Source organism: Equus przewalskii, chromosome 15 (assembly GCF_037783145.1).
Source record: "Equus przewalskii isolate Varuska chromosome 15, EquPr2, whole genome shotgun sequence".
NCBI classification, from domain to species: domain Eukaryota; kingdom Metazoa; phylum Chordata; class Mammalia; order Perissodactyla; family Equidae; genus Equus; species Equus przewalskii.
The window spans coordinates 688671-715928 of NC_091845.1; the positions used below are offsets into that span (position 1 = coordinate 688671).

The 27258-nt window shown below is 39.6% G+C and overlaps 1 protein-coding gene across 1 annotated transcript in view; it reads right to left on the reverse strand.

The window, feature by feature from the left end:
- Positions 1-27258, reverse strand: part of TXNRD3 (thioredoxin reductase 3) — a 75750-nt gene that overhangs the window by 28980 nt on the left and 19512 nt on the right. The window contains exons 2-12 of the mRNA XM_070576440.1: positions 26743-26803; positions 25640-25749; positions 23602-23706; positions 23289-23361; positions 21472-21591; positions 15657-15799; positions 14121-14236; positions 13075-13300; positions 11794-11886; positions 831-907; positions 117-273 (exon numbers count right to left, since the gene is read on the reverse strand). Of these exons, the coding sequence (XP_070432541.1) occupies positions 117-273; positions 831-907; positions 11794-11886; positions 13075-13300; positions 14121-14236; positions 15657-15799; positions 21472-21591; positions 23289-23361; positions 23602-23706; positions 25640-25749; positions 26743-26803 (1281 nt within the window). The remainder of the gene's footprint in view (positions 1-116; positions 274-830; positions 908-11793; positions 11887-13074; positions 13301-14120; positions 14237-15656; positions 15800-21471; positions 21592-23288; positions 23362-23601; positions 23707-25639; positions 25750-26742; positions 26804-27258) is intronic.

The following is a 27258-nucleotide window of genomic DNA, read 5'->3' on the forward strand; positions in this document are numbered from 1 at the left end:
GTTGTTAGCCCAGATGCCCATCTTTTAAAAAAAAAAGCACGAGTGTTATTTATAATTATTTTTAAGTCATAATTTTGATTTAGATATTATCTCAAAAACAACACTAAGAAACTTGCCTTTTCTAAACGGCCCCCAAAAAGTCTTCGAGCCAGCAGCTTGCCCGCCTGTATGGCGACAGGAGTGAGCTCAAGTTTACCCTCCAGAATGTCCCCAATGGCATAAACATAGGGCACGTTGGTCTGCTCCACATCGTTGACTGGTATTTTGCCACTCCTATTAGAAGAAAAATATATTATGACGGACTCTATTCTGCTAGATGACCAACGCAATTCCAAGAGGAGAAGACGAAACACCCAGAGAAAGCCCTCCCTCTAAGAACGCATGCCCCTCGGGTCATCAACCGTCAGGAAGACCAGTGGCTTCAAATAACACGGGCTGCTGTGGCTCCCAGAGAAAGGTGAAACCGGGCTCTTTGGTGGATGCCGAGGATATCCCCAGATTCCCCCCAGAGTTGTACTTCGAGTTCTAAAATTTTTCTCCTTGCCTGACCAAGGATGTAAAAATTCACTCTAAATCAGATAATGGGTGAATATATTTCCACAATTATTTTTTAAAATCACTGTTCAATGCATGAGCTCTTTAAGGCACATAATAGTTACTTATTGATTAATGAAAAAATTGGTGATAGAGAGCAGGCCAGTACTTAATGTAAAATAAATTTAAAGCATTAAAATTTTGCATGTTAGTAATGAAATGAGAGTTTCCGAGAGGAGACTGCAGAAACACTTTTCTTTGTGTGGCGACAGTGCAGTGACCGCATGTGGACTTACTTCTCATTGATTTTGACACCAATCTTCTCCAAGCCTATTTTCCTTGTACAGGAGTCACGACCAATTGCTAACAAAACCTGTATTTAGACAGAGATCAAAAACACAAATTATCAATATCAGAAATGAAAGAAGGAACATCACTATAGATCCTTCAGACATTAAAAGGATAACAACATTATGAACACCCTATGCCAATAAATTGGACAGCTTAAATGAAACAAATTCCCTTTTTTTCTTTTTTTTTTGTGACTGAGATTTGCCCTGAGCTAACATCCATTGCCAATCCTCGTCTTTTTTTGCTTGAGGAAGATTGGCCCTGAGCTGACATCTGTGCCAGTCTTCCTCTGCTTTCTATGTGGGACGCCTCCACAGCATGGCTGAAGAGTGGAGGAGGTCTGCACCTGGGATACAAACCCGCGAACCCTGGCTGCTGAAGTGGAGCACGCTGAACTTGGCCACAGAGCCAGCCCCTTAGAGTCCCCTTTTTTTGAGGGCAATATGTGTTTCTTTATTTTTTATTGAGATATAACAGACATATAACGTTAGATTAGTTTCAGGTGTACAATATAATGATTCAATATTCATACATATCACAAAATGCTCACCACGGTAAGTCCAGTTAACATCCCTCACCACACAGTTACAGCTTTTATTCTTATGATGAGAACCTTTAAGATCTACTCTCTCAGCAACTCTCAAGTACACAATACAGTATTATTAACTATAGTTACCATGCTCTACATTACACCCCTGAAACAGATGCCTTGAAAGACACAAGTTACCAAACTTACACACAAACCTGAAGAACCCCAGGTTATGTGCTGAATTACACCTGCCCCCCTTCACGCACTGAAGCCCTAACCCCCAGTACACCTCAGAATATGGCTGTGCTTGGAGACAGGGACTTTAAAGAAGTAATTAAGGTAAAATGAGGCTGTCAGGGTGGGCCCTAATTCAATCTGACTGGTGTCCTTATAAAAAGAGGAGATTAGGGGGCCTGCCCCATGGCCTAGAGGTTCGGTTCAGTGTGCTCTGCTTCGGTGCCTTGCATTCAGTTCCTGGGCGCAGACCTATACTACTTGTTGGCAGCCATGCTGTGGCAGCAACCCACATACAAAATACAGGAAGACTGGTGTAGATGTTAGCTCAGGGTGAATCTTCCTTAAGCAAAAAAGAGGAAGACTGGCAACAGATGTCAGCTCATGATGAATCTTCCTCAGGAAAAAAAAAAAGAAGAAGAAGAAGAAGAAAAGGAAATTAAGACACAGACAATACAGACTGAGGGATGATCATGTGAAGACACAGGGAGAAGATGGCCATCTGCAGGCCAAGGAGAGAGGCCTCAGGAGGAGCGAACTCTGCCCACACCGTGATCTCAGGCTTCTGGCCTCTGAAACTGTGAGAAACTAAATTTTCATTGCCCAAGCCACCCAGTCTGGGGTACTTAGTTATGGTAGCCTTAGCAGACTAACACACTCTATACTCATTCAAGAAATGAATTCACAATTCATAAACTTCCCATAAATTAACTCCACACCCAGATGACATCACTGGTAAAGTCTATCAAAACTTAAGTAAGAAATACTACTAATGTACACAAACTCTTCCAGAAAAAAGAGGAGGGAACACTTCCCAACTACCTTTGATGAGGCCAGCATAAACACTGGACATCAAAATCAAACAAGGATATTAAAACAAAATTATAAGCCAATACTCCTCACGAACACAGATGCAAAATCCTTAAAAATATGTTAGCAAATCAAATATAGCAATATATAAAAATAATTGATCATGACCAAGCGGGGTTTGCCCCAAAAATACAAATTTGGTTTAACATGCAAAAATCAACCAATGTAATTCATCACATTAACTAAATAAAGAAGAAAACAATTTAATCATCCCAATACATGTGGCAAAGCATCTGACAAACATAACACCCTTTGAGGATTTTGTTTATTTAAATTTTTAGTGAGGTAACATTGATTTACAACATTACATAAATTTCAGGTGTACATCATTATATTCCAATTTCTGTGAAGACTATACTGTGTTCACCACCAGAAGTCTGACTGTCACCTATCACCGTACATGTGTGCGGTGTGTACTCCTTTCACTCTCCCCTCTCCCCCTTCCCCTCTGGTAACTACCAATCTGTTCTCTGTGTCTATGTGTTTCTTGGTTGCTTTTCTATATTCCACATAAGTGAAATCATACAGCATTTGTCTTTATCCATCTGACTTATCTCGCTTAGCATAATACCCTCAAGGTGCATCCTCGTTGTTGCAAATTGCATGATTTCGTCTTTTTATGGGCGAGTAGTATTCCACTGTGTATATATACATCCTCCTCATCCAATCATTCATTGGTGGTCACTTAGGTTGTTTCCAAGTCTTGGCTATTGTGGATAATGCTGCAATTAACACAGGGCTACAGATATCTCTTCAAATTAGTGCTTCTGTGTTTGGATAAATATCCAGAAGTGGAATAGATGGATCATATGGTAGTTCTATTTTCAATTCCTTGAGGACTCTCCATACTGTTTTCCATAATGGTTGCACCAGTTTACATTCCCACCAGCAGTGTATGAGGGTTCCCTTTTCTCCACATCCTCTCCAACATTTGTTGTCTTTTTAATAACAGCCATCCTGATGTGCATGAGGTGATGTCTCATGGTTTTGATTTTCATTTCCCTAATAATTATTGGTGTTGAACAGCTTTTCAAGTGCCTGTTGGCCATTTGCATAACTTCTTTGGAAAAATGTCTGTTCAGATCCTCTGCCAATTTTTAAATCCAGTTGTTTACTTTCTGTTGTTGTTGAGCTGAGTGAGTTCTTTATATATTTTGGATATTAACCCCTTATTAGATATATGATTTACAAATATTTTCTCCCAATTAGTAGGTTGTCTTTTCATTTTGTTGATGGTTTCGCCATGCAGAAGCTTTTTACTCTGATATAGTCCCATTTGTTTATTGTTTTCTTTTGTTTCCCTTGCCTGAGAAGACATGATATTAAAAAAGACACTGCTAAGGCCGATGTCAAAGAGTGTATAGCCTATATTTTCTTCTGGGAGTTTTATGGTTTCAGGTCTTACATTCAAGTCTTTAATCCATTTTGAGTTTTGTGTATGGTCTAAGATAATGGTTTATTTTCATTTTTTTGCATGCAGCTGTCCAGTTTTCCCAACACCATTTATTGAAGAGACTTTTCTTTCTCTGTTGTGTGTTTTTGGCTCCTTTGTAAAAAATTAGCTGTCCACGGATGTGTAGGTTTATTTCTGGGCTTTCAATTTTGTTCCACTGCTCTGTGTGTCTGTTTTTCCTGCCAGTACCATGCTGTTACGATTACTTATTTGTAGCATATTTTGAAACCAGGGAGTGTGATACCTCTAGTTTTGTTCTTTTTTCTCAGGATTGCTTTGGCTATTCGGTGTCTTTTGTTGTTCCATATAAATTTTAGGATTCTTTGTTCTATTTCCAAGCAAAATGTCATTGGGACTTTGACAGGGATTGCATTGAATCTGTAGGCTGATTTAGGAAATATGGACACTTCAACTATATTAATTCTCCCAATCCACGAGCATAAAACATCTTTCCATTTCTGTGTGTCTTCTCCAGTTTAGGTCAATAATGTACAGCTCTCAGTGTGCAGGCCTTTCACCCCCTAGATTAAATTGATTCCTAGGCATTTGATTCTTTTTGTTGTGATTGTATTTTTGATTTCTCTTTCTGCTATTTTACTGTTAGTGTATAGAAACACAACTGATTTTGTATGTTGATTTTGTACCCTGCAACTTCACTGTATTCGTTTTTTATTTCTAGTAGTGTTTTGGTGGATTCTTCAGGGTTTTCCATATACAAAATCATGTCATCTGCAAATAGTGACAGTCTTACTTCTTCCTTTCCAATTTGGATCCCTTTTATTTCTTTTTCTTGCCTAATTGCTCTAGCTAGGACTTCCAAATACTACGTTAAATAAGAATGGTGAGGGGCCGGCTTGGTAGCACAGCGGTTAAGTGCGCACGTTCCGCTTCTGGTGGCCTGGGGTTCACTGGCTGGGATCCCAGGTGTGGACATGGCACTGCTTGGCAAAACCCATGCTGTGGTAGGCATCCCACATATAAAGTAGGGGGAGATGGACATAGATGTTAGCTGAGGGCCAGCCTTCCTCAGCAAAAAGAGGAGGATTGGCAACAGTTAGCTCAGGGCTAATCTTCCTCAAAAAAAAAAAAAAAAAAAGAATGGTGAAAGTAGGCATCCTTCTCTTTTTCCTGTTCTTAGAGGGATAGTTTTTAGTTTTTCACCAATGAGTATGGTGTTAGCTGTAGGTCTGTCATATATGGGCTTTATCATGTTGAAGTACTTTCCTTCCATACCCATTTTATTGAGAGTGTGTATCATAAATGGATGCTGTACCTTATTGAATGCACTCTCTGTATCTATTGAGATGATCATGTGATTTTTATTCTTCATTTTGTTAATGTGGTGTGTACCATGTTGATTGATTTGAGGATGTTGAATCATCCTTGCATCCCTGGAATAAATCCCACTTGATCATGTTCTATGATTCTTTTAATATATCATTGTATTAGATTTGCTAATATTTTGTTGAGAATTTTTGCATTTATTTTCGTTAGTGATAGTGGCCTGTAATTTTCTTTTTTCATGCTGTCCTTGCCTGGTTTTGGCATCAGGGTAATGTTGGCCTCATAGAATGAGTTAGGAAGCTTCCCCTCCTCTTCAATTTTTTGGAAGAGTTTGAAAAGTATTCGTTTTTTATTTCTAGTAGTGTTTTGGTGGATTCTTTAGGGTTTTCCATATACAACATCATGTCATGTGCAAATAGTGACAGTCTTACTTCTTCCTTTCCAATTTGGATCCCTTTTATCCAAATCCCTTCTTCGAATTCACTGGGGAAGACTTTTGTCTTTTGGGAAGTTTTTGACTACTCTTTCAATCTCTAGTGATTGGTCTATGCAGAATCTTTATTTCTCCTTGATTCAGTTTTGGAAGGTTGTATAATTCTAAGAATTTATCCATTTCTTCTAGATTATCCAATTTGGCATATAGCTTTCTGTAGTATTCTCCTATAATCCTGTGTTTTCTGTGATATCCATTGTAATTTCTCCTCTTTCATTTCTGATTTTATTTGAGTCTTCTCTCTTTTTTTCTTAGTGAGTGTAGCTAAAGGTTTGTCAATTTTGTTTATCTTTTCAGAGAACCAGCTCTTGGTTTCACTGACTATTGTCTTTCTAGTCTCTAGTTCATTTATTTCCACTCTGCTTTTTATTATTTCTTTCCTACTGATTTGGGGCTTTGTTTATTCTTTTTCTTGTTCCTTTAGGTGTAATGTTAGATTGCTTATTTGAGATTTTTCTTGTTTCTTGAGGTAGGCCTGCATTGCTATAAATTTCTCTCTTAGTACCTCTTCTGTTGTATCTCATAGATTTTGGTGTGTAGTATTTTCATTTTCAATTGTCTCCAGGTATTTCTTGATTTCTCCTTTGATTTCTTCATTGACCAGCAGCAGATTTTAATTGAATCCTCAGCACACTAAGAATAAAAGAAAACCTCCCAACCTGATAAAAGGCACCTGTAAAAAACCTACAGCTTACATGCAAGCAATGATGAAAGACTGAATATTAAGACGGGAACAAGAGAGGATGCCACTCTCACAATTTCTACTCAACATTGTACTGGAGGTCTTAACCAGTATAACAAGGCAAGAAAAAAAACAAAAAGCATGCAGGTTGAAAAGAAAAAAAAAAGCTAGTTTTATATGTAGACATAAATCCTAAGAAGCTATGACAAGATCAATATACAAATATCATTTGTACTTCTATATACTAGCAATTAACCACTGAAAATTAAAATTTTAAAAATATAATTTACAAGAGCTTAAAAAACATGAAATACTTAGAGATAAATTTAACAAAACACATAAAACACCTCTAGAGCAAAACAATAAAATACTTCTGAGAGAAACTAAAGAACACATCAATGGAAAGATATATGAGGTTCATGTATTGGAAAAATGAGTATTAAGCTGTCAGATCTTCCACACTCATCTACATAATTAATACAATCCCAATCATTATCCCAGCAGGCCATTTTTTTGGTAGACATTGGGAAGCTATTTTAAGACTTATATAGAAATGGAAAGGACCTAACAAAGTTGGAAGATCAACTCTACCTAGTCTTAAGATTTACTATAAAGTTTCAATAATCAAAACAATGTGGTACTGGTGAAAGGAGACAAATGATCAATGGGATAAAGAGTACAGAAATAACATGGAACAACAAAAGAGCCCAAATAGCCAAAGGAATCCTGAGAAAAAAGAACAAAGCTGGAGGTATCACAATCCCTGATTTCAAAATATACTACAAAGCTATAGTAACTAAAACAGCATGGTACTGGCACAAAAACAGATACACAGATCAATAGAACAGAATTGAGAGCCCAGAAATAAAGCCACACATCTACAGACAGCTAATCTTTGACAAAGGAGCCAAGAAAATACAATGGAGAAAGGAAAGTCTCTTCAATAAATGGTGTTGGGAAAATTGGGCAGCCACAAGCAAAAGAATGAGAGTAGACCATTATCTTACACCATACACAAAAATTAACTCAAAATGGATTAAAGACTTGAATGTAAGACCTGAAACCATTAAACTTCTAGAAGAAAACAGGCAGTAGTCTCTTCAATATTGGTCTTAGCAGCATATTTTCAAGTACCATGTCTGACCAGGCAAGGGAAGCAATAGAAAAAAAATAAACAAATGGGACTACATCAAACTAAAAAGTTTCTGCACAGCAAAGGCAACCATCAACAAGACGAAAAGACAACCTAAGAATTGGGAGAAGATATTTGCAAGCCATATGTCTGATAAGGGGTTAACATCCAAAATATACAAAGAGTTCATATATCTCAACAACAACATAAACTAACAACCCAAATAAAAAAATGGGCAAAAGATATGAACAGACATTTCTCCAAAGAAGACATACCGATGGCCAACAGACACATGAAAAGATGCTCATCATCATTAGCTATCAGGAAAATGCAAATCAAAACTACAATGAGATATCACCTCACTCCCATAAGAATGGCTATAATTAACAAGACAGGAAACAACAAATACTGGAAAGGATGTAGAGAGAAGGGAATCCTTAAACACTGCTGGTGGGAGTGCAAAGTGGTGCAGCCACTATCGAAAACAGTATGGAGATTCCTCAAAAAGTTAAGAATAGATCTACCATATGATCCAGCTATTCGACTGCTGGGTATTTTTCCAAAGAACACGAAAAAATGAACGCATAAAGATACACGCGCCCCTCTGTTCACTGCAGCATTATTCACAGTAGCCAAGACTTGGAAGCAACCTAGATGCCCATCAAGGGACGAATGGATAAAGAAGATGTGGTATATATACACAGTGGAATACTACTCAGTCATAAGAAATGATGAAATCTGGCCATTGGTGACAACATGGATGGAACCTGAGGGTATTATGCCAAGTGAAGTAAGTCAGAGGAAGAAAGTCAAACACCATATGATCTCACTCATAGGTAGAAGATAAAAAGAACAAGAAACAATCACACAGAGACAGAGATCGGACTGGTGGTTACCAGAGGGGAAGTGGGCAGGGAAGAGGGTGAAAGGGGTGAGTGGGCACATGTGTGTGGTGATGGATGGTAATTAGTCTTTGGGTGGTAAACATAATGTAATCTACACAGAAATCAAAATATATAACAATGTACACCTGAAATTTATACAATGTTATAAACCAATGTTAGCACAATAAAAAAAAGAGTACAGAAATAGACCCATAGTTGAACAGTCAAATGACTTCAACAAAGACATTAATGCAATTCAATGGAGAAAGAGAAGTCTTTTCAACAAATGGCACCAGATATCCATACGGAAGGAAAAGAACCTCAAGTCCTACCGCATGCTACAAACAACAATTAATTCAAGATGAACTGACCTAAAAAGAAAACATAAAACTACAAAGTTTCAGGGGGAAAAAATAGAAGAACACCTTCACCACCTCTGGGTAAGCAAATATTTCTGAGAGCACACAGAAAGCTTTAGCCACAAAACCAAAAATTGATAACTTGGACTTCATAAAAATTTTAAAACTATTGCTCATCAAAAGATGCCAAAAATAAATAAATAGGCAAGTCACAGATGGGATGAAAATCTTCATAATGCATATATCTTAAAAAGGAGTATATCCAATATATATACAGAACTCTTGAAATTTAAGAATAAAACTTCAAATAACCCAACCAAAAATGGGCCAAAGACTCAGACAGACACTTCATAAGGGAAAATACATAAATGGCCAATAAACACATGAAAAATTGCTCAACATCATTAGTCACAGGAAGATGTAAATCAAAACTATAAGAAGATACCACTACACATGCCCTAGAACGGCTTAAATGAAAGAGCTGACAACCCCAAATGTTGCTAAGGATATGGAACAACCAAACTCTCATGCATGGCAGGTGGAAATATAAAATGATACAATCATTTGGAAACTCTTTGCAGTTTCTGAAAAAGTTAAACAAAGAAACTATCCTATGACTAAGCAATTTCACCCCTAGGTATTTACCAATGAGAAATGAAAATATATGTCTATAAAAGGCTTCATGCGAGAAATCTTCATAGCAGTTTTAGTCGCAATAACCTAAACTGCAAACAGCCTATGTGATGATCCACGGGAAAATAAACTGTGGTATATTCATACAATTCATACAATAAAAAGAACTAACTACTGCCACACAACAACATGGATGTATCCTAAGGCAGATACTGAGGACTGGACGTTGTATGGCTCCATTTCTGTGACATCTAGAGTAGGCAAAACTAGTCTACGGTGACAGAATCAGAATAGGGTTCCCTGGGGCCAGGGTGTGGGAAGGGACATAAGAGAGCTTTGTGAACTCACAGAAATTTTCTGTTACCTTCAAAGGAGTGTGGATTACATGAACATGTGTATTTGTCAAACTTGTTGAACTGTACATCTAAGATCTGTGCATTCACTGCATGGAAATTATACCTCACTACAAAAGTAGACAATTTACAAATTTAGATACTGTGACCAACTTTATACCAATATATTTGACAACTTAGATGAAATGGACTAATCCCTAGAAAAATAGAACTAATCAAAAGTAACTCAAGAAAAAAACAGAGGGCCTTAAAAGTCCTTTGCCTGTTAAAGACATTGAATCAGTGGTCAAATATGTATATCCACAGAAAATTTTAGGCCCAGATGGTTACATTACTGAATTTTATCAAACATACAAAGAACTCCTTCTAATATCAAATAAATGTTTCCAAAAAATAGAAAAACAGAACATACTTCAAACTTCTTTCACAAGGTAGAATAACCTTGATACCAAAATCTGGTAAATTCAATATGTGAAAGGAAAATTATAAACCAATATGATTCGTAAATATAGTTGTAAAAATTCTAAATAACCAAATCCAACAATATATAAAAAGTACCATAATCAAGTTGCATTTATACCAGGAACACAAAGTTGATTGAACATTAGAAAATCAATGTAATTCAACATATTAACAGATTAAGGAAAAAAAATTTTTTTGATAAACAGCTACAAAAGAAACATTGCTACAACTGAACATCCACTCATGACTTTTTAAAAACAACAAAAAACAACCAAAAATTACTTAGCAAAAAAGAAAGAGAAAAGAATTTATGTTGATTAAGAATATCTACCAAAACTGTACAGAAAACGTTACTCTTTAATGATGAAACTCTGAAAATTTCCGTTTGCTGAGAACAAGCCAAGAATGCCTGCCACTGCCATATCTTGTCAACACCGCACCAGAAGTCTCAGCTAGTGCACGTACGCAAGAAAAAGAAAGAGGAAAAGAGTGCAAAGGAGGGAGCGGGAGTGCTGCTATTTACATACGAGGTGAATGTGTAAGGAAAATCCAAAATAATCTAAGGATAAATTATTCAATAAGAGTTTAGCAGAGATTACTGAATACTAAATCGAAATACACAAATCAGCAGCATTTCTACACAGTAGCAACAAACAGGTAAAGACAATGATATTTTTCAAAAAGTTGCCATTTATAACTACATAAAAATACAGAAGTACCTAGGAATAAATCTAACAGAAGATCTTGGTCTCCACAGAGAAATGTATTAACTTTGCCGGAAATCGCTGAAGATGGCTTAAGCAACGGACAGAGACAGAACATGGTCATGGGTTAAGACTGAATATTGCAAAGAAGTCAAGTGTTTCCAGTTGATTTATAAATCCAATGCAATCCTAATCAAAATCGCAACAGGGGGTGATTTCTGCCTTTTGGCTTTGTTGTATATTTTCTGGCTTTGTTAATCCTCTCTACACTGTTTACTTCTTTTAATTAAAGAAAAATCAGGTATATGAGTATCTCAAATATAAACGTACGGTTTATGTTAAAAGTATAAACTATAGTTTACAAAAGAAACCTTGGCATCCAAACCCCATTGGTTTATGTTAGATCTGCTGCCAACCGGAACGGTCCACGGACTAGTCATGTTATTTGGAAATTTTATATTGTTTGTTTTTGAAAATGAAAATAGCTTTATTATTGTTTTTGATTATAAGATATATTTAATGTTTACTGAAAAAATATTCCAATGCAGAAATGTATAAGATGTCTAGTTCCCCAGAAATAAGCACCAATATCAGCTGGATGGGTCTGCTGCCAGAGTTTGTTCTCTGCACAGTTACACATGCAAACCTATTTTCCCACAGTATTCTTCACACACCACTGAAAATCATCAAATGTTGACAGCCTAGCTCCCTTCTGTATTATACTCTTACAAAGAATAAAAAAAAATGTAAAGCCTGGTATAATTTTCCCATAAGCTTTATTTGTGCCAATTTATGAGTGTGTTCAACCACTTACCACTTACAAAATAGAAACTTACTGTGTTGTATACTCCTTCAACAGCGCCTGGCCCTTCAGTGGATTCAGCCACTACTCTCAGCTTTCCAGGGGAACCTTTCTCCAACTGCTGAATCTGGTAAGGATAAACAATGTAATGATTCTATCTAAGGGTGACAGAAAATAAATGGATCACGGGGTGTACATGTGCATGAGTGTATCCGTGTGTGTGTGGATTCAGGTTTGTGAACTAAGTCGAGAGTGAGAAAAGAGGACGTCACAGTATAATTAGGAGGTAGAAAGAAGTTGATGGATTAGCTGGAGGTAGCATAAAAGGAGGAACGAAGGGATACTTTCCGGGCATTGGCTTGATAAACTGTGCGACTGTAGTGCCGTTTACTGAGTACTGGGACAGGCTAGAAAGGCTAGCTGGGGAGCACACTTAGGTAGAACACCAAGAGTCTCATTTTTGTCTTGTTAAATTTGAAATGCTCTTGGGGAATTCAAGTGGAGATATCCAATAAGCAGCAGTAGAAATGGGTGTGGAGTTCAGGAGAGATGCGTGAAGAGGATGTATAAATCTGAGAGCCGTGAGCACTGAGATGATGAAGCATGGCCTAAAGCACTCTGCCCAGGTGAAAAGTGCAAGCAGTGAAGAGGACCAAGTACTCCGATATTTACAAGTTGAGTAGATGTGTAACCACAGGCTGCAGGGCCACAGAAGCCGAGAAAGGAGAGCGTTTCAAAGGGAAGGAAGGTCAGTTTCACCTAATGGGGCCCAGATGCCCAGGGAAGATAAGGACAGAGATGTCATCATCGGCTTTGACAACACGGAGTTTGCTACAGACCCCGACAAGCAGTTTCAAAGGAGTGGCAGGGATGGAAGTCGCTGAAGCTGAAGTGTAAAATGGAGGCAAGAAATTAGTAGCACGTACGGAAGTTTTCTTGTAAAGTGGAGAAGAAAAATGGGGACCCAGCCAGACAGGCAGAGGGGGAAGGGAGAACTTATTTGTTTAAAGATGAGAGACCCAGAAGGGAGTGAGAAAGGGGGAAAGAAGGCGACTATGGGACGTCCCTGAAAAGGTGACAGGACAGTGAGAGAAGAGAGAACTCGGCCTGAGAGGAACAAGGACACCTTCTCCATATCAGAGGAGAGAGGGACAAGTGGGGTCAGTTTCATAGATTTGGGGTGGGAACACTATCTTTAAAGTTTCCTATTAAGTACAGACTAACTTATTTAATGAAATGAAGGAGGGATAAAAGAAAAAGCTAAAGAGGGAGTAAAGAGAAAATAAAAGGAATTCCAAATGTCGCCCAGACTTACCATCACAGGCACGAATTTTCTTAAGAACTTAACACCATGTTGTTCCATGTAGGAACCCACTTTCTCTGCCATCTCTTGATCAAAGCCACGAAGAAGGATTGAGCGCACCATAACCGTGACATCCAAGCCGAGGCCCGCCAGAAACCCTGCACATTCCAGAGCAACGTAAGATGCACCCACTACTAACGTTTTGCCAGGGCAATAAGGCAGAGAAAAAAGGTCATCACTGAAAGATAAAAATAAAGGAAAGAATGCCTAGGTAATGAAAACGGAATGTGTTACTTAGGTTTCCACGTGTAACGGGCTTTTGTTGGCTGAATGGCTATCTAGTGCTCGAAGAAACACTAAAACAAACGGGCTGCTGGAGGTTGTGACAGTGTCTACAGTGGAGTAAGAAGTATACTTCAGTGTTTTCAGAGTCAAATCAGTGGCTCACAAGCAAAGTTTTTTAAAAATAAAATAGAATATAAAATATTGACTCCATTATATGTGATAAGAAAAAATACTGTTTTGTCTGTCTTGGATTTGTGAGTGTGTGTGTGTATGTGTTCACCTGAACAGCGGCACAATGAAAAATGTATTTCTTACTGAGCATCTGGTCAAAAACGTTTGAAGGTCACTGCACCACGTTACACAGTGTCTTCTTCCTAACTGCCCAGGAAATCCCCGCCAAACCTCAGCATTTGGAGCAGCCATGCTTCTCCCGATCAACCAGTTCACCATGACCACACAGACACGAAAACCAAAAGCTAACCGGATTCACTTCTTTGCTTTGGCCTCTAGGAAGTTTAGAGCCAAATTCCCAGACCGATTCCCAGAGCAGGTACCTAGAAACATACAGCATACTTTTGTGCAGAAATCTGACCTTATTATTTACCTAGCCTTACTTTCTCTTTGCTCCATTATGTTAATTATTTAGCTTCTTGCCCTGTATGTACTTTTATTCATCATCAATTCAAATCTTTTGTGAAACAAGACAGGGAATAAATAAATTGGAAACATAAACACACAGCAATTTACAGTTAAAACAGGCTATTTTATCTCACCTGGTAATGCAGTATTCTTTATCTCCTTGGATCCCTAAATACCGTGGCCTCTCACCTGTTGCAATGACAAATTTGGCAGCAGTGTAACAAGTTTCCTGTCCTTTTCTATTGGTTGCCTTGAAAAGAGAAAAGTAAATTTCACTTTTTCAGCAAACATACAGCGTATCAGGCACCCTGGACAAACTAGCTACTACCCCTACAGAGCTTCCACTCATAGGAACAGACACGCAAAAATAACAACACTGCGGGTGGAGCAGGGGACCAGGGAGGCAGCCAGGGACGGCTACCAAGAAGGTGACATCTCAAGAGGGGAGGAGAAAAGTGAAACGACTTGAGAGGAATGGAAAGCTAATAGAGAACAGGACACATAGAGACACACAGGCCTGAAAGCAGCTGGTGTCTGGGGACAGCAAGAGGCCAGGAAGTGACAGGAAAGGAGGGTACATGTCACGTGGAAGTAAGACAGATCAGCGCCAAATGTAAAGAGCCTTAGATGCCATCCAAAAATTTAGTCTATGGGCAACTAACAAAGGCTTTTCATTGTTTGTGTACTTTCAATCATACAAGTAAAACATAGATACATTTTCATTTTAAAAAATTCAAAAAAACCCAATGAAGGTGTTTAAATAAGAGGGTGGTTTAAACAGTGGGATGGAAAGAACGCAGCCTGGAGACAGGACCCTGCTTAGGAGGATCCTGAAAAGACAAGCACAGGCTGTGGGGCTGAAGGGGGAGGAACCAGAGAGTTCCAGCCAGAGTGACTGAGGAGACACTGCCGTCAGCAAATGCGGAAACTCAGAAGAGGCACGTGTGGCCAGGAACCAACCGTGCTGGGCATACTACAATTTGTGAATTAAAACTAACTGATTTGTGCTTCTATTACGTTTCATGTGAACGACGTAATTCAAATCGGCCCACGGAGGGTTTCACAGGGCAGCTTTCAACCGACCACCTCACACCTTCCTAGAGATAACAAATAGCTACAAAACAACCTCAAATCCTGTCAAGATCATCGCACACTGTGCTACAAAAACAGCCCAAAAATAAACTCGATGTGGAAGACAGTATTTGACTGTCTTTCATAACTTCAATTCTGCATTTTTGGGTTCATCAAAATGGTCTCATTTTCCCTACGTTTTGATCTTATAATACATAAACGTTACAAATAGAAGTTTATAAAATACATTAATTTATATTATACTTTTAGTAATGTTTTTATGAATAATATATATTAAAGGTCTAGTTAAGGTTTCATTTTAAAAAAGAATTACACTGCTGAAATTTTTCGCTTTTTAGTCTTTTGAACTTTGAACTCTTTAGTCTAAACATCTTTTAAGATGGCAATGAAATCAAAAGGCACATAATAACTTTAAAAGTTCTTTAAAAGGCAATTTCTTCAATTTAGCCAGACATGGAATCAACAACCAATGGGAGAACACACGTGCGTGCACAGCCATATGCACACACACACAGCTAAGGCAAGCGAAAGCAACAGTAAGGAAAAGCAGTGAATAAGACAAAATATTCCAAGAGTACCTTTATTTTATGATGTTCAACAAACTCTCCATAGGAGTTGACGTAGGCCACAGCCTTCTCCCTCAACGACAGCCTGTAGCCCCAGTTGAGAGAGCCGATGTGGTTCTGAATGGCTTCTGTCATAGTCTCCCAGTTGTGCTTCACTGAAAATAAATAACCAGAGTGGAGGCACAAAGGGAATTTTATTTTAAGGGTCAATTATATATAACTAAACATGACCCATATTACATATTTCTTTAAGAATCAAGAAGTGAACAAAAAATAATCAGCAACTTAAATCTTTTTTATGAAGTTACAGTTTATGCTTCTTATTTTATATTACAAAACAAAACATATGCAAAAAGCACAGTGCTCAAAAGAAGGAAACTGGGAAAACAACCCGAGGAGGAGAGGATGGGGAAAACCGGCGTTCCTACAGCGGTGCCGCAGTGTTCCGAAGCAGGAAGAGCATCTCCGCTCGGGAGCACCCCGAACACCTTGACCCCTTGAGGGCCTGCCGCAGGCGAGCGGCCTCGGGGGAGGGGGGAAGGGAACGTTCACGGGGGAAGCAGGTCTCAGGTGAGCGAGCACTGCGCATCTGCCTCACCACACTGCGGTCCACGCCCACCCAGTTCACCTGGCGGTGGTTGGAGGATAGTCAATATCCTACATTTCTTTACAAAAAATGTGGTTCGTGCTCACTGCTGCCTGCTTTATAGTTTACCCACAATGTTTACCCATTTCCTGTTGAGGCTGGGGTGGGATTCGATGACGCCAGGATCTCTCATCATTCCTGTATCTTCTAAGTGGGATTTGTTTCCTGGAATTCACCATGTCTGTTGACGCTGGACGCCCAAAGACTAACCCAGCCAACTGACAGCTCGCCCTCCGGTCACATCTGGAGACTCACCCCACCTAGCGGTCTCCAGGAGTGATGAGCCCCACTGCTTACCAGGGACATGAGATGTTACAGTGCAGGAAAAGGAAAGCGGTCAGAGTGCGCTGAGAGGCTCAGCCAGTGTCAAGGCTTGCGGCCTGCCCGCCCTTTCTAGGATGCCAGGTACCACGAAGTCTCCTAAGACTCTCAATCCAGAGGGGTCATTCTCGTCACTACGCTGCCCACCCCGTGACCCCAGAAGTTATGGCTCAGCAGTGATGACCCTCTCTTCACGGCACTGACCCTCACATCCTGATACAGCCTCCCCACTCCCCCAGAAAAGCTACTCTTCCAACCCTTAAATAACTATTTACTCCAAGGACCTTGCCAGTTAAATTCACACTTCACGTGTCCTTTTGTTTCTGGTTCCTGTTGTGAAAGACATTCTGTATCAGAGCTTCCCAAACACAGCCGCACATCAGCATCCCTTGAGAACTGTGAGGAAATATACAAATCCTAGGATAGGCCACAAAACCTCCAGTCAGGAGTGGGGCCTCAGGCCCAAACAGGTAAAAAACGGACCCGTACTGCAAGTCTGTGCACTGGCATTTTGGAATCACGTGCTCTAGCATTTTATTAATCTGTTTACTTCTACAACATCATCACAGTTTTAAATACTGATGGAAAAAGCCCCTGTCTACATTTTCTCAGAGGTAGCACAGCTATTCTCACACGTTTGTTTTTCAATACAAACTGGGGGGCGCAGCGGTTAAGTGCACACGCTCTGCTTCAGCAGCCCAGGTTTTGCCGGTTCGGATCCCGGGCGCAGACATGGCACCGCTTGGCACGCCATGCTGTGGTAGGCGACCACATGTAAAGTAGAGGAAGATGGGCACGGATGTGAGCTCAGGGCCAGTCTTCCTCAGCAAAAAGAGGAAGATTGGCAGCAGTTAGCTCAGGGCTAAGCTTCCTAAAACAAAACAAAACAAAACAAAACAACTTTAGAATAATCTGTCAAGTTCCAAAAAGAAAAAGAATTAATTGAGATTTTTCCTGGACTTATGTGAAATTTACAAATTAATTTTGAGATAATGTTTTAACAATATTGAGATTTCCCCTCCAAGATCATAGTATATTTTTTGTTATGCTTTTATAGTCTTTCCTTGTATTTTTTGTACATTCCTAGTTAATTTATTCCAAGTTATTCTATCGTTTTTGTTGTAATAATTTTCCATTATATTTTTAATTAGTTATTGCTGTTATGTAAGAAATCTATAGATTTCTGCACATTTACCTTAACAGCAGTCAACATATTGAATTTTTTATTAGTTCTAATATTTTTAGTTCAATCTCTTGCATATTATAGGTATACTGTATATAACTCATTATAAATTTAAAACATCTTTTTCTTCCTCCTTTTCAAATATGTACTTTTTCTTTCCTCTTCTTCCTTTTTGTGCACAGGCCAGAAGCACCAGAACAATCAGGGCGTTAGTAGTGGACATGGGCACTGTCTGATTCTTGACGTTAATGGAAACGCCTCAAGCTCTTCTCCATTAAATACTTGCTTCTTTTTTCTCATCATGTAAAGGAAGGGTTCATTTCTTTGCTTACATTTACTGACAGATTTGTTTTGTTTTGTTTTGTTTTGGTGAGGAGGATTGGCCCTGAGCTAACATCTGCACCAATCTTCCTCTATTTTGTATGTGGGACACCCCCACAGCATGGCTTGATTCGCAGTATGTAGGTCTGCACCTGGGGTCCAAACCTGCAAACCCCCGGCTACCGAAGTGGAGCATGCGAACCCAATCACTATGCCACCGGACCAGCCCCCTGATAGTTTTTTTAAAAAGCAGGAACGGCTGTGGGATTTTTAGCAACTGCCTTTGGAGCTGCCATCCAGGTCATCACATGGATTTGGTGTGCTCCTCCTGTGATTTCCTTACACTGACACACTCTTGCATCTTCAGAATGAACCCGCTTCAGTCACAGTGCGTTCTAGTACAGTCTGGAGAGGATTTGCTAGTGCTTTCTCTAGAGTTTTGGTACCTCTATGGGCTATAGCTTTCTATTTTTACACTATCTTTTTGTATTATTGTCATGTCAAGACTAAAAAAAAAAGTGAACTTTTCCATCTTTTTCTGAGTTCTAGTACACTTTAAATTATAGAGAAAGCGTCTGTTTCTTGAAGATTTGAGAAAATTTACCTGTATATCTATGGTGTCTTTTGGGGAAGAGGTTGCTCTTAGACAATGCTTTCTTTGATAATTCAAGTCAATTCTGGTCATTCATATTTTCCTGGAAGATATTCCTTTTCATCGAGACATTTAAATAAATTCTTACCACTAATTTGTATATGGAATTTGTTTTCTCTCTTCTCTATCTGTAGTTATATTTCTTTTCTCGGAACTAATGTTGCATATTTAGAAGAACCTTCTCCCCTTATTTCCTTGATTGGATTTGCCAAAGGTCTGCCTACCTTTTTTGTATTTTCGAATATACTCTCGGTTTTGTTTATCAATTCTATTTTGGGCAGGTGCTAACTCCTTAATTCCTAGGATTTGTTGGTTTTTTGCCTTGTGGTCTACCATCTGCTATTTACTGCCATTGCTTTGGTTTGCATTTCCCTGATATAGCTTTTCCCATCTATTTAAAATTCAAAAATTCCTATATTTTCAGCAATGACCTCTTTTGGTTTTAGGTGTATGTCTTGTAAAGAGCACATGGAAGAATTTTGCTGTGTACCCAACCTGAGAATCTGACCCATTCAGCTTTTTCTAATATGTAAAAGACCGCTCTTGTGTCTGCATCTTATTTCCTGTTTTTTAAAATTTATTTGTTTTAAATTACAGTGTCATGCTATTTCTTTGTACATTTCCCTTTTCCCTTTCTTTTACTTGGAAGTTTTACATTCAATTTCTAATCTGGAAATTATGTACACATTTTAAATTTATTTTAATCTCTATTTCTCTATCAGCATCAAGAAGGAAAGTATCTACAACATTCTCTAAGAACAAGATTTCAGCCTGCTTTTATTCCCTTCTCCTGCCTCTCAGATTCGGTTGACTTCTCTTGGTTGTTCATTGAGCCTACACCTAAACTTGCTAAGCCCCAAACTCCATGTGATGGCTGGCTAGGCATTTTTTGGTATGCCACCTCAAAATTAACTCAGAAGCATTTTGTATATGGCGAACTTCGAGGAATCTAACATAAGATTTTACCCACTGAAAGAAATTAAAAAGTATTTAGAAATATTAAGCACTCAGAAGAGTTCAAGAACGTCACCTGGTCCCCCAGGTGCAGCAGAGCGGGGCAAGCATATAGCCCACTGTGCCCTCCCCGGAAGCACAGGGTCCCAACAGTGGGAGGCAGTGGGCACAGCGAGGCTGACGCATCAAGAAGTCATGAGCTCACGGGGAACCTTGTGTCTGGTCATCCACACGTCACCTTGCCTGGCTGTCCCCTCTGTCACAGGCCGAGTGTGCAGTTCTGTCCTTTGTGGCCTTTTCCCAACCACAGTGGCATTCCATGTTTTCTCCCATCTTGGAGTTGATTATTTTAGAAACAGGGTTTGAACATTTTTAATTTTAAAGAGAAACTCCTTAACTACCTAACTACCAATCCAAAAGGTACATAATTCAAATCCTATTCCATTCAGTCTTTCTGCAACATTTCACTCAAGTTAGTTCTTTTTTGAGACTCCTCAAGTCCTAATCTCGCCCTTAAAAATCGAACCCCTCCTGGCTTCTGTGAATGAGTCTCCTGGTTCTCCTCCTTTTCCTCACCCACTCATCTGAGTTATTAACACAGCCCAGGGTCCTGTCTCTGTCTTCTATTCTCTTCCATCCATAGGTCCTCCCCGGACCATCTCAGCCATTCCTAAGACTCCAACTCTCACCTCCATGCTGACTCGAAACCCAGGCCTTGCCCAGACTTATCTCAAGCAAAAGCCATTCCAGATATCTATCTCCACCAGGATGTTCCGAAAGGACTTTAAATGGAACATCTACACAAGATCAAAGAGTCAGGAAAAGGATTCTTAAAAGTGAAGACCACCCAGAAGTGAAACTGCCGAGTGAAGAGACCTCATTTTACCTACAACCAGTCTGCAGTTTCACTGAAAGCTCACCACGGAGCTGACTGTCGGGGCAAACTTGTCCAGCCTCAAATCATTATGTCCCCCACACCAGCGACTATCCCAAACTTGCCTGTGTTCTCTATCTCAAGGAATGCACTACATTCTCACCCAGTCCCTCTGCCCGGATTCATTCCTCTCCCTCACCTCTACCCTACTGAGGACATGGACGGCCTGGCGGGATCACCTGTAAGTACCAGAATCATCTACGAAACTTTAAACACACACAGATCTACTGGATCAAAATCTCTGGAGAAAAAGTCCTAATTTTTTAAAAACTCCACACATTATTCTGGTCGTACAGAATCACCACTCCACATCTAACCTGTCAATTCTATGCCTGAATTCCTCTAAATCCATCTCGTACTTTCTAGTCCCACTTTGGTCTCTGCTCAGGCCTCGTCGTTTCTTCTCTGAGTTATACACCAGTGCCCCACCTCACTTCCCTGTCTTTGGACTTGACTCCCCCCACCTCTAGCCTTCTAAGCTCCCTGGCGCCATCAGAGGGATCCGGATTCCAAACTGTGGTCCATGTTCCTCTCCCGCTGAAACTTCTCCACAGCTCTCTTACCACCTTTGGGGGTAAATCTGAACTCCTTAACATGGCACTGAAGAGCTTTCGTGACCTCCTCTCCTCTCTAATCTCATTTCTCCCAACATCCTTCCTGGAGTCTTCACCCCAGCCACTCAGGAGCTGGCACAGAGTGGGCTGCTGACGAGAGTTTAGAAAACAAATTTCAAACTCAACTATAGTGAGTATTTCTCAAAGAAACTCATTCTTTCTTCTTTTCTCCCAGTCTCTATTTTTATAAACCATTACCCACCTTGTTGATTATACTCCCAGCCAAATTTCCTTGAGTCAATTAAGGCCTGCCCCAAAAGGGCAGCTTGATGCATCAACTTCTTAGGAATGCAGCCTACGTTTACACAAGTACCACCAAGACCTGAGAAATAAAATAACAGTTTTAACATTTTGCGTGTGTGTGTGTGTGTGTGTGTGTGGGTGGGTGGATGGTTTTACCTACATGCGGAGTCGGTGTTATTAAAACGTGGAAACAACAAACTTGAATGGTTGTGGGTCAACATCACACCCTAGAATAACACACAAATGATTAACCCAAACTGTTTAAGAAGGGCTCATGAAGGAGGCCCAAGGATAAGCAAAAATGCAGATGTGTATTTGAATGGTTTTCTGGGGACAGAGTCCAAAACTTTGATCTGAGTCTGACCTACAAAGGGATCAGAACTGTATTAGATTAATTAGATACGCACTACACCAAAGGCCAGAACCCCAGCTTCCAGCCTTTACTCTCTGCAACTCTGACTCCTTCTCCGAGCCAACAGCAGGTCCACTGCAAGCTGCCTGGTGACATCTACTCGGAATTTTGAACCACATGCAACAGGTCATATGTAAGTGCCCCTGTGCAAAGCATGAGTCCACAGATTCCCTCTCTGATCAGTCTCTTCTGGTAATCCAGATAAGTAGGATATTTCTGAACAGGAGAAGAAGGCAGGAGAGGAAGAGGGAAGGAGGAAGGAAGAAAAAAGACAAGTGTACACACACCATAAAAATATGAGAAAAATCAAGGTAGGTGAGGTTTATTATGTGAAATTCTAGCCTTAAATTTTTTTGAGTAAGTTTGAATTTTAAAAAATCATTTTCATACTTTGTCAGGGTTCCAGCAGGAAAGAGATGACACTCGGGCTGGGTAACTGAGGAGAGCTTGTAGAGAAATTATTACAGGGCTGCGGGCAGGAAGAGAAGGAGGGACAGAAGAATGGGGCCAGCACCAACCCCACGTGAAGGGACAAGCATACTGAGTGAGTGCCACAGCCCAAAGGCGGACCGCCGTGACAAGGGCTGTGGCCTTCCACAAGGAGAGGGACCCAGCCTGCGGCGACCAGCAGCGGGAGCTAAGGGATGAAGACCCTACCGCTACTCTCCTCCCTCCTTCTGTTCTTTTCCTGTTACCCCAAACTGGCCAAGCCCAACCAGAAGCCAGACGGCAAGGCTGCCAATTCATCAGCCTCTGGGGCATAAAGCAGGGTAGAGGCAAGGAGAACGGACTTGAAGCATAAACAGAAAATATCCAGCACAAAAATCTATGTGTTCTATTTTATAGTGAAAAGAACATGGAAAGGTGAGCACTCTCGTCTACAGCAAAGTCACAGGGCTGGGAGCTCACTGTGCATTTATTAAACACACACGCTAACTCGGCAGACCATGCTGCAGCCAGGAGAGTCAGTTATGAAATCAATGCAGAAAAACAGGAAAACAGAATGGCAAACTTAGGTGAGAAGGACACAGTGTACACTGTGACCACAACTATGTGAACCCATTAGTGCATGTGTGCAAAATAATTACGGCATAAGTGTCAGAATCCTGGGATCATGGAATTTTCTCCTTTTCGCAAAATCTTCCTTAATTATTTTTGTATTATCTTCCCAACTTCTCCACTTGTTAACTATGCGATCTTAGGCCACTTACGGAACCTCACTAGACTCAGTCTCCCCACCTGTGAAACAGGCTGGTTATACCTCTTGAGACTGTTGTGAGGATTAAATGAGACTCAGCAAAGCCAAAGAAGCATGTAAAGAGCAGAGGGTAACAACAATCGCAACAACGAAGAAAACAGCTTACCCCAGGACGTGCCCTGCGGGGACGGCAGCACAAAGTCTAGCACCATAACTTTCTTTCCCAAAACGGCAGCTTCCTACAAAAAAAGCTACATATAAAGATGCTGTCATTTTCCTGACACTCCTCTAACTTTTCTTTCTCCTGGATGAAAATACTGTGTTTGTGTCAAAACACAGACTTTCTCTTTATTAAAATCAACTATCACAATAAAAGCTTAGACTGTAACATCAAAATTGGCTTTTTTTTTTTAAGTAGCAGAAGAAATGCTTATGGCAATCACCAGGAAAATTACCTTCAAGTTTCATTTTTTTCCTACCTGAGCACATGCAAGGCCACCAGAACCGCCACCAATGACAATGAGGTCATAGTCATATGCTGAATCACCCTGAAGGAGCTTCTCTAATACACCACTCTGATGTGCCTATGGTTTAAGGAAAGGAGAGAATACGGTATGACTTATTTTAAAACTGCTTCTTTGCATGCTACCTCCATCAGCATGGATTTCTTTTAAAAAATCTTAGAAACAATCTATACTAATTCATGTAAGTTGAAATTGCAACTTTATCTGGATGTTATTCAAATAAGGGCCAACTACTCAAAACACATGGCAAAGCACATACATTTCTGTTTATCACCCAATAGGTAGGGATGCGTCAAATGACCCAGAGCTCACGGCTTTACATCTACGTCAGACGAGGTCATTTTCCTTGGTCTAATCATCAAAATATCATAACCAAGTGCAGTTAAATAACCAAGTGCCATTTTTCAAGATCCTCTTTATCTTGTTCACCTGAGCTAGGCTTCATTTCGAAAACAATCCTCACCCATCATCAGCAGGACATGCACTTCAAATACTTTCATAGTTTCTCATAAATTGACCTAAATTTTGCAGCTCACTGGTGAGCTTCCTATACAACACAAACATTTTGCTTTTTCTTTCAGCAGTGGTCATGAGGCTGGCTCTGCACCATACTCTCTTGTTCACTTGTGATCAGAAGTAGCTTAGATGAGGCTAGAGGTTCAATACGTGATTTAAGGGGCCAGCCTGGTGGCACAGTGGTTAAGTTTGCACGCTCTGCTTCGGCCACCCTGGGTTCACAGGTTCACATCCCGGGTGCAGACCTACACACTGCTCATTGAACCATGCTGTGGCAGCGTCCCACATACAAAATAGAGGAAAATTGGCACAGATGTTACCTCAGGGACAATCTTTCTCAAGCAAAGAAAAAAAGAAATGTGATTTAACAATAGTTCTCTTTATGCAAAGTTGGTTGCTCAATCCCATTATGGTGGCTTTAGAGACACCAGGCTGGAACCAGCTCATCCTGGGAAGCAGAGTGGAAGCGCTACGTAACTATGGGGCTGAGCAGATGTCACGTGGGCCACCAAAGAATGGGTGCTCATGGAGGCTTTCCGCACATTCTAAAAATGACTCCTTTGGCCTCCTTACTTTGAGGTGCCCTTAGGGAAATCTTTCTCCTAAACATCTGCCATCCAAAGAAATGCCTTCCAGTCTTGAAATAGAATTGATAATTCTGTATCTCCAGATTCATCCTCTGACATCACTTTCCAGGTTAGGATTGGCAAGAGTAGCACTTCCAAAGATGTTTAGGGGTTATAATTATGTACTCACCACCAGGTGAATAAGGTTATAGCTCCTAGGACTAATAAAGCAGGCTGTTACTAGATAACAATGCTAATCATAGATTAACATACAACAAAATATGGTTTCTCAATAAAAACATAGTTCTTAATTAAAATCTCAAAGTATTTAATCAATCATTGCTTACTACCATTTGTATACATATATAAAAGGTACAAGAGCAGAATTTTAGTAAAAGTAAATAACTAGTTATAAAATAAGGACCTTATTTACTAAATATAAATTTTTATCTGTCACTACTTAACTGAATGATTCCTATTCATTTCTGCATTTTAGGAATCAAAAAATCAAAGCCCATGGGCCTTGGCAAAGCTCCAGGGGTAACATCCTTAAGAGGAATTCTACTTACCCTACACCAGAATGTTAGCGTTGACCTCATTTTACAGAATCTTAAAGAGATTTCTCTCCCCAAGAGGTAGAAGAGACCAGAGAGGTTCCCCGTGGCCCACCTGTTTGTCCTGGCAACCTCATTCAAAAACTTCTCCTTTTTAGCGTCTGAAGTTTGAGTTGGTAGAAAAGCTAATTTCCTTTAAAGTAATTGAGATGATTTGATAACCATCCTATATGCTTTTCGATTTTACAACTTCCAAAAGACAAACGAACAGAATTCTAAACCATTTTCTCCCCTTTTAACTATTTAAAAACAAAATTTGGGCAAGCAGCATTAAAGAACATATAATACTATTATTACCTGGAAAGTCTGCTCACATCCACCCATATGTACTTTATTCACGAAAATATTGGGTACAGTTCTCTGATTAGTGATCTCTGACAGCACTTCTTGAACACTGGCCCCATCATCTAAAGAATAAAATATTAAATATAGAAGAACACTCAAAGGGATCCAAACCTTTTGTGAGTTGAACTAAAGTGTTACAACTCTCAAATTCTCACATGGACACACCCACGGAAGGTGAGTGTCATATAACTTTCTGAAATGGTGACTCAAGAGAGAAAAACACCCAGATTTTCAAAGAATAAAGACCAATCTACTGATTCCTTTTAAAATAAACTCTTCTAAATTAGATTTTGACTTACAATTCAATGACTATACCGAGACAATAAATAAGAATCCTCCTTGAAGAGCAAATATCAAGATAAAATCTGCTTCAACAGTAATAACTCAGAAAATATTTCCTACAATTACATTTGAAAAATCTTTATGACCCTAGTCCACAATTTATCCCCGATCTCTAAAAATAAAACCAGGCAATGACTACTTAAGACTACCCTATTTGGTATATTCTTTAGAAAAGTCTCAAAGACGCGAGAACATTTCACTTATTAAAGCAACTTGGCTAAAAGGAGTTGGTGAAGCCCCACGAAGGCAGAGATCACATTCTTCATGCGTATGTCAAGTGCTCAATTAATATTAGATGGTGGATGCATGGATGATAAAAACTCAAAAGTATAAAGCTAGAAAACTAATGTGGTTCGCCTCATGGGTAATACAATCAGGAAATAGGAGAGGATTCTCTTCATTTATTACAGCTTAGTCTTTTTTGCTAGAAAGTTGGAAGATACATCTGAAATGCCTGAAGTACTCCAAGGTCACCAGCTTATACATCTTCCTCCCACTCCCTCCCTTCAAATACAAGAAATATGTAAATAAAAGAATCTACACCAAATCCTTTGTCACGTAGAGGTTCATTTTCTGCATAGGGGAATGTAAACGAAAAGAGCTCATCTAACCCAAGAGACAAAAGTGAGCTGAACTGAACAAAGCAAATGGACAGAAGTCAATCATGCTGACACTTACTACAAACAAGAGTGTGTACTAACCATTGTACTTACCAACTTGATCAAGTTCCAAGATATGGCATTCAACTCCCAAGGAAGAAAAGAGTTCTTTAACCTGGAACAAAAATTTACCTAAGTTTTACTCTCACAAAGATTCAACAGAGTTATGAAATCTGAGCATGGTAGTAAGGGAGGTCCAAAACAAATATTCTTCAGAAATATGAGCTCTGGCCTATGTTTTTTTTCTCCCTTTCTCTAAGTATCTTCCCAGGATAATCTCAGCCCATCTCTTCCCTTCTTTTACAACCTGTATCCTTAACTTCCAAATCTACAGCTTTTGCCCAAATCTCTTGTCTGAACTCAAGACAGGCAATATATATTTCTCCACCTGAGTGTCCACAGGCATCTCACATCACATCCACCCATATGTACTTTAATTTGACCTAAATTTTGCCCAAATGACCAAATTTTGCCAAATTTTGCCTAAACATGCCCAAAATGAAATTCATCTTTTCCCACATATCTTTTCCTCTTTCTGTGTTTCCTTTCAACAGTCAATACATCATTAAA